General features: G+C 50.9%; 2 protein-coding genes across 3 annotated transcripts in view; one reads left to right on the forward strand and one right to left on the reverse strand.

Moving 5' to 3' along the window:
• Positions 1 to 6,029, forward strand: part of GNL2 (G protein nucleolar 2) — a 20,220-nt gene extending 14,191 nt beyond the window's left edge. Inside the window, exons 11-16 of one of the 2 annotated variants that reach the window (XM_010959870.3) lie at positions 569 to 727; positions 943 to 1,056; positions 3,626 to 4,086; positions 4,437 to 4,510; positions 5,099 to 5,184; positions 5,841 to 6,029. In XM_010959870.3, the coding sequence (XP_010958172.1) occupies positions 569 to 727; positions 943 to 1,056; positions 3,626 to 4,086; positions 4,437 to 4,510; positions 5,099 to 5,184; positions 5,841 to 5,993 (1,047 nt within the window). In that variant the 3' untranslated portion in view covers positions 5,994 to 6,029. Of the gene's footprint in view, positions 1 to 568; positions 728 to 942; positions 1,057 to 3,625; positions 4,087 to 4,436; positions 4,517 to 5,098; positions 5,185 to 5,840 lie in introns of both variants that reach the window. The other variant, XM_010959869.3, reaches the window with a different exon arrangement.
• On the reverse strand, positions 5,991 to 14,162 carry DNALI1 (dynein axonemal light intermediate chain 1). The gene is made up of 6 exons (XM_010959871.3): positions 14,015 to 14,162; positions 13,330 to 13,475; positions 11,367 to 11,536; positions 10,196 to 10,374; positions 9,712 to 9,876; positions 5,991 to 7,803 (listed from the first exon to the last, which is right to left on the reverse strand). The coding sequence occupies exons 1-6, from the start codon at positions 14,093 to 14,095 to the stop codon at positions 7,768 to 7,770; spliced, it is 777 nt and encodes a 258-aa protein (XP_010958173.1). The 5' UTR covers positions 14,096 to 14,162; the 3' UTR covers positions 5,991 to 7,767.
• Positions 14,163 to 14,511: the final 349 nt, after the last annotated feature.

Below are 14,511 nucleotides of genomic sequence, written 5' to 3' on the forward strand. Positions count from 1 at the left end.
ATCTGGTCAATGTCATCCCACAAGAGTTTGTAGTTTACACACAGGATCCAGAGGGAAGCGGGGCCTGTTTATGCTTAGTGATAATTCATCTTCGTGAGTTTATGGGTTGAGTCATTTTGGAACTCAGTCATTTCCTCACTTGTTTCTGAAGAGGACCGAAAACTTTAAATGGTTCCACTTAACTTTAACCAGTGCTTCTGGCTATACATCCTGTGCCGGTTCCTCCCCTGCTTCCTTTAACCATTCCCTTCTCTCCCTGTCCTGGCGTCCGCAGACTTTTAACCATTTCGGCAAGTCAGTAGCATGAAGCAGTCCAACTTTTAACTGCTTGCGGAAGCCGCATGGTTGGTTTGTGGCGAACTGGGATTAGAGCTGAGTTCTGGGCTCTGCGGCTGTGGTTGGCGCCCTCCGCCGACCGTGTCTCACCGCCTCCAGGACGAGCTCCTGCCAGGCCCCCCTGGCTTTGGGGCGTTGAGATCTGTTTTCAGATATTGTTACCAAGAACACTGGAAACTTTACTCCTTCCATAATAGAATTTGTAAGCGAGAGCTTTCCTGTCAACATCTAGGTTCAAGTTGAGAAAATTAAGACTCCCGAAGACCACGTTGGTGCCGTACTTGAACGAGCAAAGCCAGAATATATCAGCAAGACGTACAAGATTGACTCGTGGGAGAACGCTGAGGACTTTCTTGAGAAGCTGGCTTTCCGGACAGGGAAGTTATTAAAGGTGAGCCAGGGTTTGTGAGAGTTTAGACTGGGATGTGCTGCAGGTATGTGCGCGCACGTGTTTGTATGTGTGGCTTGGACCTTTTTTTTGCGTGTGTGAGCAGTGTGAAGTATGCAACCAGTGGTGATGGACAGCTGGGGCAGCTGACATGCCTCCAAGCCAGGAGGTGGTTTTATGGTTTGAATTTAACTGGGTGTCTTCCTGTGATGTTTCAGGGTGGGGAGCCCGACCTGAGGACTGTGGGGAAGATGGTCCTCAATGATTGGCAGAGGGGCCGGATTCCTTTCTTCATCAAGCCACCCAATACAGAACCCCCTGCATCCCCCCAGGTAAGAACAGGGCGGACCCACCTCTGGGAATTTGTGGTTACTGACCTGGGTGTGCCGTGTCTTGGGCCTGCCCGCTTCTTCCTTTGGGGTGGGTCTTTCAGCTGTAGTGTCACCCATCCCAGGTGCCACTGCTGGGACCTTGTAGGGGGTGACCAGGAAGTAGATGTATGATGGAAGACCGAGGGTAAATTCCAGTCTTCAGGTATTTAGCCTTGAAAAAAAGAGGGCTCATTAAATGTGAGTGCTCTTGCAGGTTTTGTGTTTTTCTTTTGCTTGAAGGACAGTAGCATTTCCAGGATTCATTTGTTTCACAAACGTTACACCCAACCACGTGCCAGGCACAGGGAGCATAGGAATAAATACCGTAGCCCTTGCCCTTCAGACGCTCATGGTCAGTGGGAAAGGAGAGCAGTACAGTCAGTGCTCGGGGAAAGACATCTTAGTTTGGGGGCCTCTGGGCTGGATTGAGAGGCTTCTCTACTGTTGCATTTGCCTCCCCCAGCAGTGGACTATGCAGGGCTCCAACTTTGGCACTTTGCCGTTCTATTTCTGGGGTCTTTTTCAGAACTCAGCCAGGTCTCTTGAAGAGGTGACTTTTGTTTCTCAGTCCTCTGAGATTGCACCAGCTGGGTGTCCAGTAATTCAGTTCAGTTCTGACACTAACTGCCAGAGTTGGAGCAGACCCCACAAGTTGAGGGCCCAGTCCCACAAGACACCCCCACTTCACATGCCAGCTACGGTTGGGCTTCTCAGGCTCCTCACACTTTTGCCCACCTGACTACAAGTTCAGGGGTGTCCAGTTTTGATAATTTGCTAAAAGGACACACAGAACTCAGAAAACTGCTTTGTTTATGATTACTGATTTATTGTAAAAGGAACAAGTCAGGAACGGCTAAATGGAAGAGGTGCATGGGGCAGGGTGGAGGGTGGAGGGTGGCGTGGAATTTCCATGCCCTCCCCAGACACGCCACTCCTCCCAGCACGTCAGTGTTCAACCCAGAAGCTCCCCAGAGCCCATCCTTTCGGGGATTTTATGGAGGCTTCATTACCTAGGCATGGTTGATGTGATCATTGGCCGTTGGTGACTGGGCTCAATCTCCAGCCCTCCCATTGGTTGCTTGACCAGCCCCCATTCTGAAGCTCGGTCCCACCACCATGGGTCATCTCATCAGCATAAACTCTGGTGTGGAGAAAAGGGGCTTATTATGAATAACAAAAGACACTCCTGTCTTTGCGCAGGAAATTCCAAGGGTTTTAGGAGCTCTTCTGCCAGGAACTAGGGGTCAGAGACCAAATATGTATTTTTATAATACTACGGGGAGACAGATAGTAAACAGGTAGATACATAGTGGCAGGAGACACTGATTGCTGTGAGGGAAACTAAACAGGGTTGGGGGTTGTGGGAGACAGAGGAGTGCTCTTATACGTGGGGTGGTCAGGGACGGCCTCTGAGGAAGTGGCCTTTTCGTGGAGGCCTTAGTGATGGGAGGCAGGAGCCATGCGGATGTCTGAGAGGAGAATATTCGCCTTCAGCAAAATACCCAAAGCCCCTGAGGCGGGAGGAGCCTGATGGGTTTGGTTCTGAAAGGAAGTCACAGGGCTGGACCATGTTGGGCAAGGGGAGGCTGATGTGGCAGGAAGCCTCTGGATCCGAGGAGGTCCGTCTCTGCTCCCTTGTGACCCTCTGGGGTTTTCTCTAACTCTTCCTCTATGTCCAGTCATTAAGTTTAGATAATTATTCCCCACACTGTGCGTCTCTTGCCTTTTCTTCTTCCTCTTTTTTGGTAGTGGCAGAAACCCTCAAGAATCCAAAAGCTAAAAATTACCTTGCCAGAAAAATATATAAAAATGTACAGATGCATTTTGTATACAGTTTCCTGAATTTCATGGATTCCTGATTTATTTAGTGCTTTGCACAGCCACCCTCGCCTGTGGAAAACCACTAAGGTTCTACGAGTCGCAGTTGTTAGAATACAGTGATGCTCCCTCCATGAAGCCACAGGCCCAGCACAGCTCACACTGCCCTTACGGCCCTTTCCTAGGACGGCCCGGCATGTCAGTGTTCGCCGCCCCAGGGCTCCTTCCAGCTCTCTGCAGGAGCTTCCCTCCTCTTTGCTCACACGCTTCCTTCCAGGTGCCTCCTCAGTGCCTCCTCTTAGCTCGTGACACTTCCTGACCCGTCAGCTTGGCTTTCCCTCTCACGGTGTGCTGTGTGCTCATTTTGGGTGTGTTTTCTCCGCAACCCACGTTCTGTGCAGTCCTCAGAGAAGGTACAGGGAATCTCACCTGTCAACAGTGTAGTCGATGGTTCAATACTCTTAACAGTTGGCACATCCTTTGGAACCGCAGATACATTCCTCTGGTCCTTCAGTGCTGGATCCAGGGTTTAATGCACTTTGACTTACAGTAGATCAGTGATATGACTCAAATGTGGGTGTTTTCGGTACTTGCCCTTAGTCCTGAGAAGAGGGCTGTCTCGTTTGAGAGCAAAGTGTGTAAGATCAGAAATTCAGGTTTTGCTTTCTGATTCCATTCCTCTCCCACCCCCACCCCTTTTTGGCCTGACCAGCATCCACCCTCCTCATCTTTGGAAGTTGCCCCAGAAGCATCCCAGAGCACCCCAGAAGAGGAGGTCACAGGAAGCGCAGGTGGAGAGTCGAAGGCTGTCGTGGAGAAGGAGGAGGAGGAGTGCGGTCCTTGCAGCGCCGACTCAGAAATGCAGCAGATCCTCGCACGGGTCCGCCAGAACTTCGGCAAAATCAATGTCGTGCCTCAGTTTTCTGAGGATGACCTGGTTCCTCTGGAGATGTCCGACATCGATGAAGAGCTTGAGAGCCTCTCTGCAGAGAGGGAGGAGGAGGAGGAGGAACCGGAACTCCAAGGAGATGATGAGGAAGAGTCTTATGCAGAGTCCCAGGAAGAACACGCAGGAAACGACACCAAGGCCGTTATTCAAGCCCTGGATGAGAAGATCGCTAAGTACCAGAGATTTTTAAACAAAGCCAAGGCTAAGAAGTTTTCAGCAGTCAGGTAGCATTCTCGTCTTCTCACGAATTGCAGTGTGCTCTTCCCTTTCCCAGAACCCGCTGCGAGGGTTGGAGCAGTGTTTTGATAGGGGGAGGGAGGGTATTGCCGTTTCTGAAAACTGATCTGTACATTTTTAAAATCCAGCCACTTTTGAGTATGAGGGGCTTAGTAGTTGGGTCTTTTACAGACGTCCATGGGGGCGCAGAAATGGTGTTGCTCCTACCAGTGGCATTAACTGTGTGAAGAGGAGCCTGGGTTTCTTTAATCTGCGAGCTTGTCACGGCCTCCCCGTTGGCATGAGATGTGGGCGGTGGCGGGGAGTGTCGGCCAGCTTTTTTGTTCTTTGGTTTCAGGATAGCCAAGGGCCTAAGTGAAAAGGTTTTTGCAAAACCCGAAGAACAGAGAACAGCTGAAGAAGATGTAGAAGGTACAGGTAAAGTTGAATTATTTAAGTCATGTAGATGTGATTTGCATATTTAGAACTTTGGGAAATCTAAATTTAATCTCCAGATTTTCTCTTATACTGTCATCCACACATATTTAATCTGGCAGATTATCCTGGTTTCACATACTGTTTATCACATGGATTAGCTTATCTGCTTTTTTATTCTGCACATTCCATGGGATTAAGTTGGTAATTCAGGGAGCTTCCTCTAAAAAGAGTACATTATTAAAAATACCTTGTAATCTAGGGGTGAGTCCGAAGATAAATTTTTTTCCGGGGTTGGGGAGTGGATGATTTGTCTGTTTATCCTTAACGTGGTTGGACTGGTGATTTCTATATCAAGAGTGTGTTTTCCTGACACAAATGCAGAGCCTGCCGAGGCCGGTGAGGTCCCCCAGGTCTGGCAGCTCCCAGCCTTGTCCTGCTTTAACTCCGCTTTGCTCTCTGCACTCCAGTCACACCAGCCTTCTGTCTTCTCCTGCAACATGTTCCCACCTTAGGGTTCATACACACACTTCAAATAAAAGAATTCCTGTTTCTGTTCTCTGTGTGTTTGTGTATGGTTTCCAGCACCTACCAAAAAGGGAAGGAAGAGGAAGGCACAGAGGGAAGAGGAGCATTCGAATAAGGCTCGCAGGACGCTTACATCCAAGGAAGTACGTGTTTTGGTCTTAAGTATCACCTGGGCGTGGGGCGGTGGGGCAGTCCATCTCTTAAGACCCACTCTTTCCAAAACGAATGGTTGAAATCAAAGAACCCCAGTCCGAAGTGACCTGGTTGAGGTCAGATAAATAGGATCAGGAGCTGGCCCACTGGACTAAGGTCCTTGAGTTTGTGTCTGACATTTTAGGAGTTCCTGGTCGCTGTCCTCAAACATGTGGGCCAACATTTGGAAGAGTCCACTGGGCTTATGTGGCCCCAGGGAAATGACACACGATGAGCAGAGCTGTGCAGGTGGACGGATCGCTGCCTTCTGTGACGTTCTGCTTTGTTGCTGGGCTCTCCAGAGCTGGCGCGGGCCCCTTTGGGAGGTGAAGAGCTTGTTATCAGAGTGGTCAGCCTTAGATGTCAGGAGTGCAGGAGAAAGGAGGCATTGGATGAGGGTCGGACTGAATGACAGTCTGGTTTAGAGTTGTTGCAAGTTACAGGGCAGCGGGGACTTGGGTCTGAGGGGGCCCCTCCCTCCTTGTCGGCACTGCTTCTGGTAGTCGTGGGAGCTGCGTGGGAATGGAGCACCGAGGGACCTGTTTTGTGACTCACTGGTGTTTCTGCCTTTCGTGTGTGTGTGTGTGTGTGTGCCCCATTTTTACAGCGGAGGCGAGCAGTGCGGCAGCAGCAATCCAGAAAAGTCGGCGTGCGCTACTATGAAACACACAATGTGAAAAACAGGAACAGGAACAGAAAGAAGACCAATGACTCAGAGGGGCAGAAACACAGACACAAGAAGTTCAAACATAAGCAGTAACATTTTAAAAGTTGTTTATTAAAGTATGCAAAAATATGCGATTAGAAACTGTGTTCATTTTCCTCATGCTCGGTGTTTCTAAGGTCGTAATGCATTTGTTCTGAGGTCTGTTAGTTGAAATTCACCAGTGCTAGTGACAATAAAGATGAGGCTCTCATGCCCCAGGGTCTCAGTGATGGGGTCCACGGAACTTCTGATGCTTGGATTAGCCCTCTGAGTTCCTCAGGAGTATCAGCCTGCTGTGTGGATGTCTGACGGAAACAGGGATGCGGTCTAGAAGATGCAGAGTGTGGTATTTCTCTTGTACTGGCAACGAGCAATTTGGAACAGCAGCTCTTTGGATTAGAACTTTAAAAAGAATTCCAAGGATGTCGTGTACATAGCCTAGGCTTTAAAATATAAAGAAAAGGCTACAGTAAATTCTGTTGTCCTTCATTGAGTCTGTTAGGGGGACCCAGTTAGGACACCAGTGCTGTATTGTCAGGGAGTCTTGGAACTAGCACATCTCGATGGGTAAGAGTTCTTTCCTGTGAAAATGACAGCACGGACAGGCTGTGTTAGTGGAATCTTGGCATCAGTTCCTCAGGACACCTGGAGAAGGGTAAAAGCTGTGACTTCAAGCTTGAGATTAGAGTGTGGGGGGCATGCTCGAAGACTCAGTGGAACACAGCTCTTCTGGGCGGACTGCGGTCCTTCCACTGAGCCTTCAAGCCCCAACCAGGATGGCATCAGGTCAGAGCACCTCTTCAGGGAAACACTGAGCACTCAAGGCCTTCCAGCCGAGGGGAGGGGTTAGTGCCTTCTGAGGTACGCTACTGGTAGAATCTGACTGAATGATGGAACTCACTCAGCTTGCTGGTCTGCCCTGAATCGAAGATTCATGTGCTAAGCTAGTCTTCTGGGACCCCGAAACCAGAGGAGTCCTCAGCCTCCAAACTTTGAGTCTAGCGTATGGGAAATAGTCAAGTGTAGTCGTCTCCCTGCCCTGGTCCCGTTGTTAATACGTTGAACTGCGGGTGAGGCTTGGGCTCATCAGAGGGAGTGTAGGATAGCGGGGTTGGATTTTCTGCAGCGTAGGGTCGGGGAGGAGCCGAGGTCCAGGCTACTCACAGCAGACACTGTGACTTGTGTTTCTTTCCAGCAAACGTTTTCTCAAAAGCTATAGGTTTGAGTCCCTGCCATTGCCTCCTCACCCGGGCAGTCCGAAACTAAGGAGGAAGGTGTCTAGTGACTTGGCAGGAGGGGATATGATGATACGGTATAAACCCCAAACTCCAAAAGGAGGTACTAGAATTGAATTGCAGTGGGGATGATGAAAAGACATCAAATAAAGGAAAGACGGAGGCCAGAGAAGCCCAGGTTAAGGAACAAGGTGTGGACCAGAATTGGGGGGGTGGGGGGCGGGGTACAGAGAAGCAGCTTCATTTGGCTGGAAATAAGGGATGGTATGGAGCGTTGAGGATGAGAAAGCGGCTGCTCCACTTGAGCGGCTACTGCAGAAGGACTGAATTCCAAGTCTCACTGTTGAGCTGGCAAATCCCAAAGTTGGCCGCATCCCGAGACGACCTGGGCTACTCTGCCTTCCATCGTCCGGCCAGGAGCCTGGCTGCCAGACCTTAGATGTTTCATGACTTGGGGCAGTGGTGTGACTTCTGACAAATATGTAGGTGGTGATCAGGGGGAGGGTACGGCTTCTTCACTTAGGAAACTAGCTTTTTATTACAAAGGGCTTATGACAGGATAGTAGTGCTTGCTGAGACCCAGATGGAAATTATCACTTCTTTGGTGCAATAATCCCTTCCAGTTGGGCCTGAAAAACAAAAACAAACTCCATTAGTATTGGAAACTTGCAGCCTAACACAAATAGCTGAGAGGTGATAAAAGTCTCTGGGAAGAATAATCCAAATGCTGCCACTCTAAGTGTTTCTTCCCTTCGTTCCCAACTCCGTATTTTCCAGATTAGCTGGTTTCTGGCTTGGCTTGCAGTCTTGTTGCATTAGGAGAAATGGGAGCTGTCCCGGTTTCCATACAATAGCTGCTCAGTGTATAATACAAGGCATTGAAAAGGAAATTGAATAAAAGTTGTTGAAATAGTTGTTTTTCATGGCTCAGATTTCAGGCCTGACTACGTCTGCTAAGTTAAACATTGGGCTGTCTGGTTTGAGAGCCTGGGATCTTTGTGCTGGGACAAGAGGTTTAGGAAACAGCAAATTTTCAGCCACTGAGACAACTTGACACCCAATTAGAGAAAATTGCTACCAGTGAGTAGTGAGCTGTCCATCTTGTATGTAAAGCTTCAGACACTTGGGAGTTATTTACTCTGCTCTTCTGGCAGCCAGTAAAATAATTCACTATCATGGTGTGTGGACAGTTCTTTAAGTAGGTCTATCCTGGGGACTGCAAACACTGCTTTATTTGCAATGCAGCTTTGAGCTAATAAAAATAACTCACTTCTAAAGAGTCCTTCACCCTGGGGATTACAAGGTTGCTTGTAAATGTTAGAGATGCCAAGGTATTCGGCTTTGCTCTCGCCGCCAACACCATAGGAGGAGCTGGGGGACTTGGGCTTGGGATAAAACAGTATGGCAGATAAGGGAGGCAGCTTCAGAGACCGCTAAGTAAACATTCACATTTGGCTGTGAAAGTGTCTTTGTTTTGTTAAACTCAGCTACAAAATCTACATCATCCACCACTAGCAGTTAACACAAGCCCTACTTTATCTCAAACGCCTGGCCTTCTTGGCTTGTAGCACCAACAAGCCTGCCAGTCTCAAGAATGTAAGCTTTCTATGAGACCAGGGAGGAGAGGGAGATACATCCAGGGGCCCCTTCTGGCCAGGGCCATGGAAGACAGCCACTCCCTGTCAATAGGCCATATATCTAGAACAGAGGTTCTCACACTTTAGCAAGCATCAGAATCACCTGGAGACCTTGCTGGACTGGCTTGCTGGACTCCGACTGCAGTTTCTGATTCAGTAGGTCTGGGGTGGCGCAGTAATTTGTATTTCTATAAGTTGCTGGGTGATGAAGTTGATGCTGGTCTGGGACCCTACCTCTAATAACCTTTGGACCAGACAGAGAGCCTGGAATTTCAGAGGCCTGGCCCCGCTGCCCGCCCTTTTCACTAGCTTCCCCCTTCTGCCTCAGCTCAGTCAGATAAACATATGCCACTGGCAGAGAGGCTTTGGTGAAAAAGCCTGCAGCTGAGTTCCTCTGACCACACACCTGGGGAAGGTCCCTGATTTGAAGTGGTTCTTTTGTCCCTTAGGGCCTTCCCTGCCCACCCCAGATGCAGTGCCTTGGTGGGAAGTGCAGGTGGGAAAGCACTCCCCTGGAAGCCCGCTGCAGGGCCCCAGGCCACTCTGAGAAGGCTCCACAGCACCAGCTGCTGTGGGCAAGACGGTCTGCTTTGTGCTATACCTGCCTTTCCTGGACGATAGACAGCTTTTATCCAAGACGGGGAAATCCTCCACTGGAGAACCAGGCCGAGATGTTATGGGCGTTCAGAGTTGAGAAGAGAGCCCCCCTCAGAGCCAGTTGGATGGAGAATCCTAGTAATGATCCCTCACTTCCTCCCACTCCCCAGGTCAGCTTCCTTTACCCCTTGGAGCACGCATGGCAAGTACTGAAAGGCATCGCAGGAGAAGGAACTGAATGCTTGGCCTGCTGGGCTGGTGGGGTGGGGGTGCGGGAGCGCCCCAGGCCTGCGCATCCATTACCTTCAGCTGCTGATTTGTCCGCTTTAGAAACTGAATCTCCTCGTTGTGCTTCTTCTCCTCCACCTGCCTCCTCTCGCTCTCCCGCTTCTCCGTGGCCTCGCATTTTGCCTTCTGCTCATTCACTTGCCTCTCCAGATCTCGCTTTTCCGATTCTAATTCTGCAATCTGAGGACAGAACCCCAGTCATCCTGGGATGTCGCCAAGTGAGTGTCGGGGTGCGGGGGGACTTGGGACACAGCTGTCCAATCAGAGGCATTGCCAGGGGCTGTACTGCCACCCAGTGGGAGGTCAGTGACTGGCAGGGCATGTCCAACAGGAGACGACTCTGCCGTGATCCGGATGACTGTGACACTGTGCATCAAGGGGTCCTCACTGATGGGAGAGCCCCCAAGGGGGCCAGAATTTGGTGCTGGATTGACTACATGTGGCCCTGGGATGGGCAGAAGAGTCCCAGAGGCCAAAGGCTCCTGGGGAACCGACTCACTTTCCTCTCCATGTCTGACTTCCCCTGTTCGGCCTGCAGTGCCTTCCTCATGCCAAACGCCACACTGCTCTCGTACAGGGTCTGGTAGGCGGCGATGGTCATGCGGATCTCGTCCCGGACACGCAGCAATAGCAGCCCTCGCTCCGCACAGTTAATGGTGACCTCACGGATCAGCTCATCTTCCAAGGCACACACACAGCGAGGTCACAGAAGGCAGGTGGGAGGGGAAAAGTCTACTGCAAACCACACACTCTGGTGTGTGTCCTCCTCAATGGGAGAGGCCTCGGGGAGGGGACTTCAGTGGCCCCCGGGGCCTTGCCATGTGGCCATTGCTCTGAACTTGGCACTTGAGGGTACAGGCCATCAGCAAGCCCCGTTTGGCCGGCACAATGGGAGATGAGCCCAGGCTTGTTTGCAGCCATGGGACTCCTCTTCCACCATCAGGCAGAAACTGGGTGCTGTTCAAAGAAATCTGACTTTTCAATTTGAAGATGGTGGCTGTTTTAAAGCAGCTGGGAAATCCGATGTGCCCCCTTGGCTGGACTGCTTTGGGGCTGGAAACAGGGTCTAGGGCTTGCCCACCCATCTCTGTAAATGCTGACTTGGAAGGCAAACCACACTCAGACCAGAATCACACTTGGACAGAAGAGAGCCTGCAAGCCCCCTGCAGCTGCCTCAGGGTTTGGACGTGCTTTGCATTTCCAAGTCCGCGTGGGCCAGTGAGACTGGACTGAGGGCCCGCCATCTGACACTGCCACCCGAGGAGGGAGATCTCAAATCCCTGTGTCTGTTGGTTAACAACAAATTACCCTGCAATATTTTTCTAGACCAAGGGCTGAATGTTGAAGGACGAATATAAATATAGAACATTAACTTTTTCTGATTAAAAAACTAACACGTGCTTGTTATAGAAACCTTTGGTAAAAACAAAGATTTAAAATGGAAGTTCTTACTCCAAACAGCTGCTCAGGGATGAAGAACCCGGTTGTCAGGAACACGGTAACTGGTAGGGAAGGTGGGCTGGGAGGGGGAAGAGGGTGCAGTTAGCAGTTCCTGGGTAGGGCAGGTGGGGGCGACAGACATTCCAGGATGGGGTTTCAGCTCCAGGGACTCCGGGCCTGGTTCCATGCTAGGGGAAGGGAAGGCGTACACTCCCCTGCAGATGGCTCACCAAAACACTGCGAGTACAGCTCCCGGCGCACGGGGCAGATGCCGGTCTCCCGGGCCTGGCGCTGCTGCAGCTTCAGGTCCAGCTGCTCCTGGAGGTGCACCACGTCCATCCTGGTGCTGGGGGTGCTGGACACCTGCTGGATCCATAGCTGCGTGTCCTCCACCCACTCCCTGAAGCACAGACACAGCCAGGCTGAGCCAACCCCATTCACCAGAGAGGGTCCTTGGGCCATGAGCAGAGATGGCCATTGGTGTTCTCTGCCTGCCAGGAGTGAGGGGCAGGCAGCTCTGTCCTCGACCCACCAGAATCCTCCATCTCTCTCTCTCTCTCTCTCTCTCTCTTCCTTGAGGAGTGTGCAGCTCCAAAGCCACACCCACTGTGCACCCTCCACAGGGCCCTTACCTTGGGGCTGGGCAATACCTTGGGGCTGGGCAGTCTTCACCCTCCCACTATCCTCCATGAAGTTATCACCCCTGGCCCAGATCTTATGCTCCTAACACTCTGAGGACAGATTTATGGTGGTTGTTGCTTGATCTGAACAGAGGGTCCAATGGGAGTTTCCACTGACTTGAGGGGTGGGAGACACAGGGGACCATGACCCTTGTGCCGGCCAAAAAGAGGTGAACATATGTATTGGAGGATGTATGTATAGGGGTCCTCCATATGTGTCAGAGACAGCCAGTTTTTGGAATCACGAGGGGGAGGCTGAGGGTAGAACGGCCACAAGGGAGAGGATTCCATGCATAGCTGAGAGGGAATCAAGTGAAAAATCACCCTCCCTTCCATCTCAGAGGAGACTGTGGTCTGTCTTTTACTGTTTCCCCTTTCCATCATAACTTAAAGACTGCTGTCAACTTAGTATATAAAAATAGTTGAAAGGCATGTCAGATGGTGATCAATGTGGCTGCAGAAGAAAGAAGCACGGTGAGGGGATGGTGAAGAAAGGGGCTCTCCTTTTGTAAAGGAATCTGAAGGAAAGCCTGCCTCCTCACGGCAATGATATTTGAGCAAGATCTGAATGAAGAAACAAGGAAACCAGGTGGATATGGGGGGAAGAGGATCATGGGCAGTGAGAAGGTCCTAAGGCAGGGGGAATGTCACTGAAGTGTTTCAGAAACAGCAAGCAGAGGCCCCCGTGGCATTAGCACTGTGAACAAGGAAGAGAATAACAGGACATGAAATTATGGATACATCAAGGGCCAGATCATGCCCGGTCTTCCGGGTCATTGTAAGGACTCTGGATTTTCATCTGAGAAAAATGGGGAGCCACTAAAGAGTTTCTGGCTGAAGACTGCCATGATCTGACTTATGATATCAGGGCTGTGTGGGGATGGATTATAGGAGCAAAGAGGGGAAGCAGAGTTTTCAGGTAGGAGGCTGTTGCAGTAGTGCAGGTGACAGTGATGGGAACAAGATAATGGAAGCAGAGTGAAAAGCGGTCAGATCTGGAAAATAATTTGAAGGTAGAGCCAAAAGAATTCGATGAAGAATAGGACACATGATGTGAGAGACCAAAGGGAATGAAAGGTGGCCTGAACCCCTAGTGGAAAGGAGCAGACCGAGGATGAGCTGGTTAGGGGAAGAAAGAAATTATGATTTAGTTTGGACCTGCTGAGTTTGAGACGTCTGTTAGACATCTTCGTGAAGGTAATGAGGAAGGAGCAGAATATATACATCTGGAGTTTAAGGGAGAGAACAGGGCTGGAAATAGACAGGAGGGAGCCATCAGCATATAGATGGTATTTAAAGCCACAAGCCTAGTGACAGCACTCAGGAAACAATGGTAGATAGGGATCATCACCCCACACCCTCCCAGGATCCAGCCACCTGCAAGTTCGAGGAACTCCGGACTGTTGGGAGGAAATCCCAGCCAGAAACAGAGATAGGATACCTCCTCTCACACTCCCAAGTCCTGGGATGAGAGGCCTGGGCTTCCTCCCAGCCACTGCTCCTATTTTCTTACCTTGGGGGCAGGATGGCATTCAAGATTTCTTCTGCCTGCTTTGTAGGATCTGGGACACAGGAAGTTGAGGGGAGCTTGGTCTTTGGTGGCTGTGGGACAGGACCTGAGGGTCCAGGCTGCTGGGGGCTGACTTTCAGTGGCCGTGCCTGTGAAGTTAGGGCAGGAGATGATTCAGACACTCAATTCCATGCATCCTGGCCCTCTGGGTTGCTCCAGATCTCCGGCACAACTCTCCCCTATTCCCAGATCACTCTCCCCCCATCTGTCTTCTCAGCAGAAGTTACGTTTCAGAGGTGAAGTAAGCCATGTAGTCTCTGGTCCTACCCCAACCCAATGCTTGTAGCTCCTTGAACAGATATTTCTGGCACAGTTGCTCAGGCCTCTGCTTTCACACGTCTAGTGATGGGGCAATCACTACCCGATCCATTCTTGGACCCTGCTACCCTGATAAAGGGTGAGCCCCAACCATCTCCCTGTGACTTTCTTCCCCACCCGAAATCTGCCCTTTGGGGTCACCTAACATCTGGGCTTCTTGTACAGCTCTCCCAACCTCCTTCCCCAGTCCTATTTCCTTTACTCCCAGTCGCTACAGCCTCTGTTCCTCGGGACTCCCGATCCTCAAGGCAGGGATCTGCCTTTCCCATGGAAGATTTCTGCTCCCCCACCCTCTGAGACCCGTCCTTACTTTGGGGCTCCGTTTCTCCGTGTTCCGGCTCACCAATACCGGGGTGTCATACTTGAGCAGAGAGTCCGCAGGGGGGATCATGGCGGCGGCCGGGGTAGTAGCCCAGCAGTGGCCCTCCAGCCAAGGCCTTGTTTTTTGTCACCATGGAAACTTCCTCTCAACCCTCATGGCCTGGGCGGGGCTTCGGAATGGGGCGGGGCCAGCAGCGCGCGAGTTCCTCTCTGCGCGGCTTTCCTGGAAAGTTCTCCCGTGCTAATCTTGTCAGGCCGCCAGCTCACCCGGTCTCCTCGGTACTCTCGGAAGCAGGGGAAACAAGGGTTCTGAATCCCTGCGCTACGTTTTTGCTCGCGATTTGAATAAGGTGCAGATCACCTTCGCTGACCCTCGATTTTGTCACCTGCAAAATCTGACTCCTCAGTGATGAGTGGGGACGATTCCCAGAGGAAGGCATCTAAAGTTCCCAGGTTTTAAAAAGTATGTTTTTAATTAAATGGAGA

This window comes from Camelus bactrianus, chromosome 13, assembly GCF_048773025.1.
Source record: "Camelus bactrianus isolate YW-2024 breed Bactrian camel chromosome 13, ASM4877302v1, whole genome shotgun sequence".
Taxonomy (NCBI): domain Eukaryota; kingdom Metazoa; phylum Chordata; class Mammalia; order Artiodactyla; family Camelidae; genus Camelus; species Camelus bactrianus.

Coding starts and splice junctions, on each gene's coding strand:
- DNALI1 (XM_010959871.3), bottom strand. CDS start 14,095: ATGATCCCCCCTGCGGACTCTCTGCTCAAGTATGACACCCCGGTATTG. Junction 10,375..11,366: donor GCTGTACTCGCAGTGTTTTG/GTGAGCCATCTG, acceptor GTGCCTTGGAAG/ATGAGCTGATCCGTGAGGTC. Junction 7,804..9,711: donor GGACAAATCAGCAGCTGAAG/GTAATGGATGCG, acceptor TTTGTTTTTCAG/GCCCAACTGGAAGGGATTAT.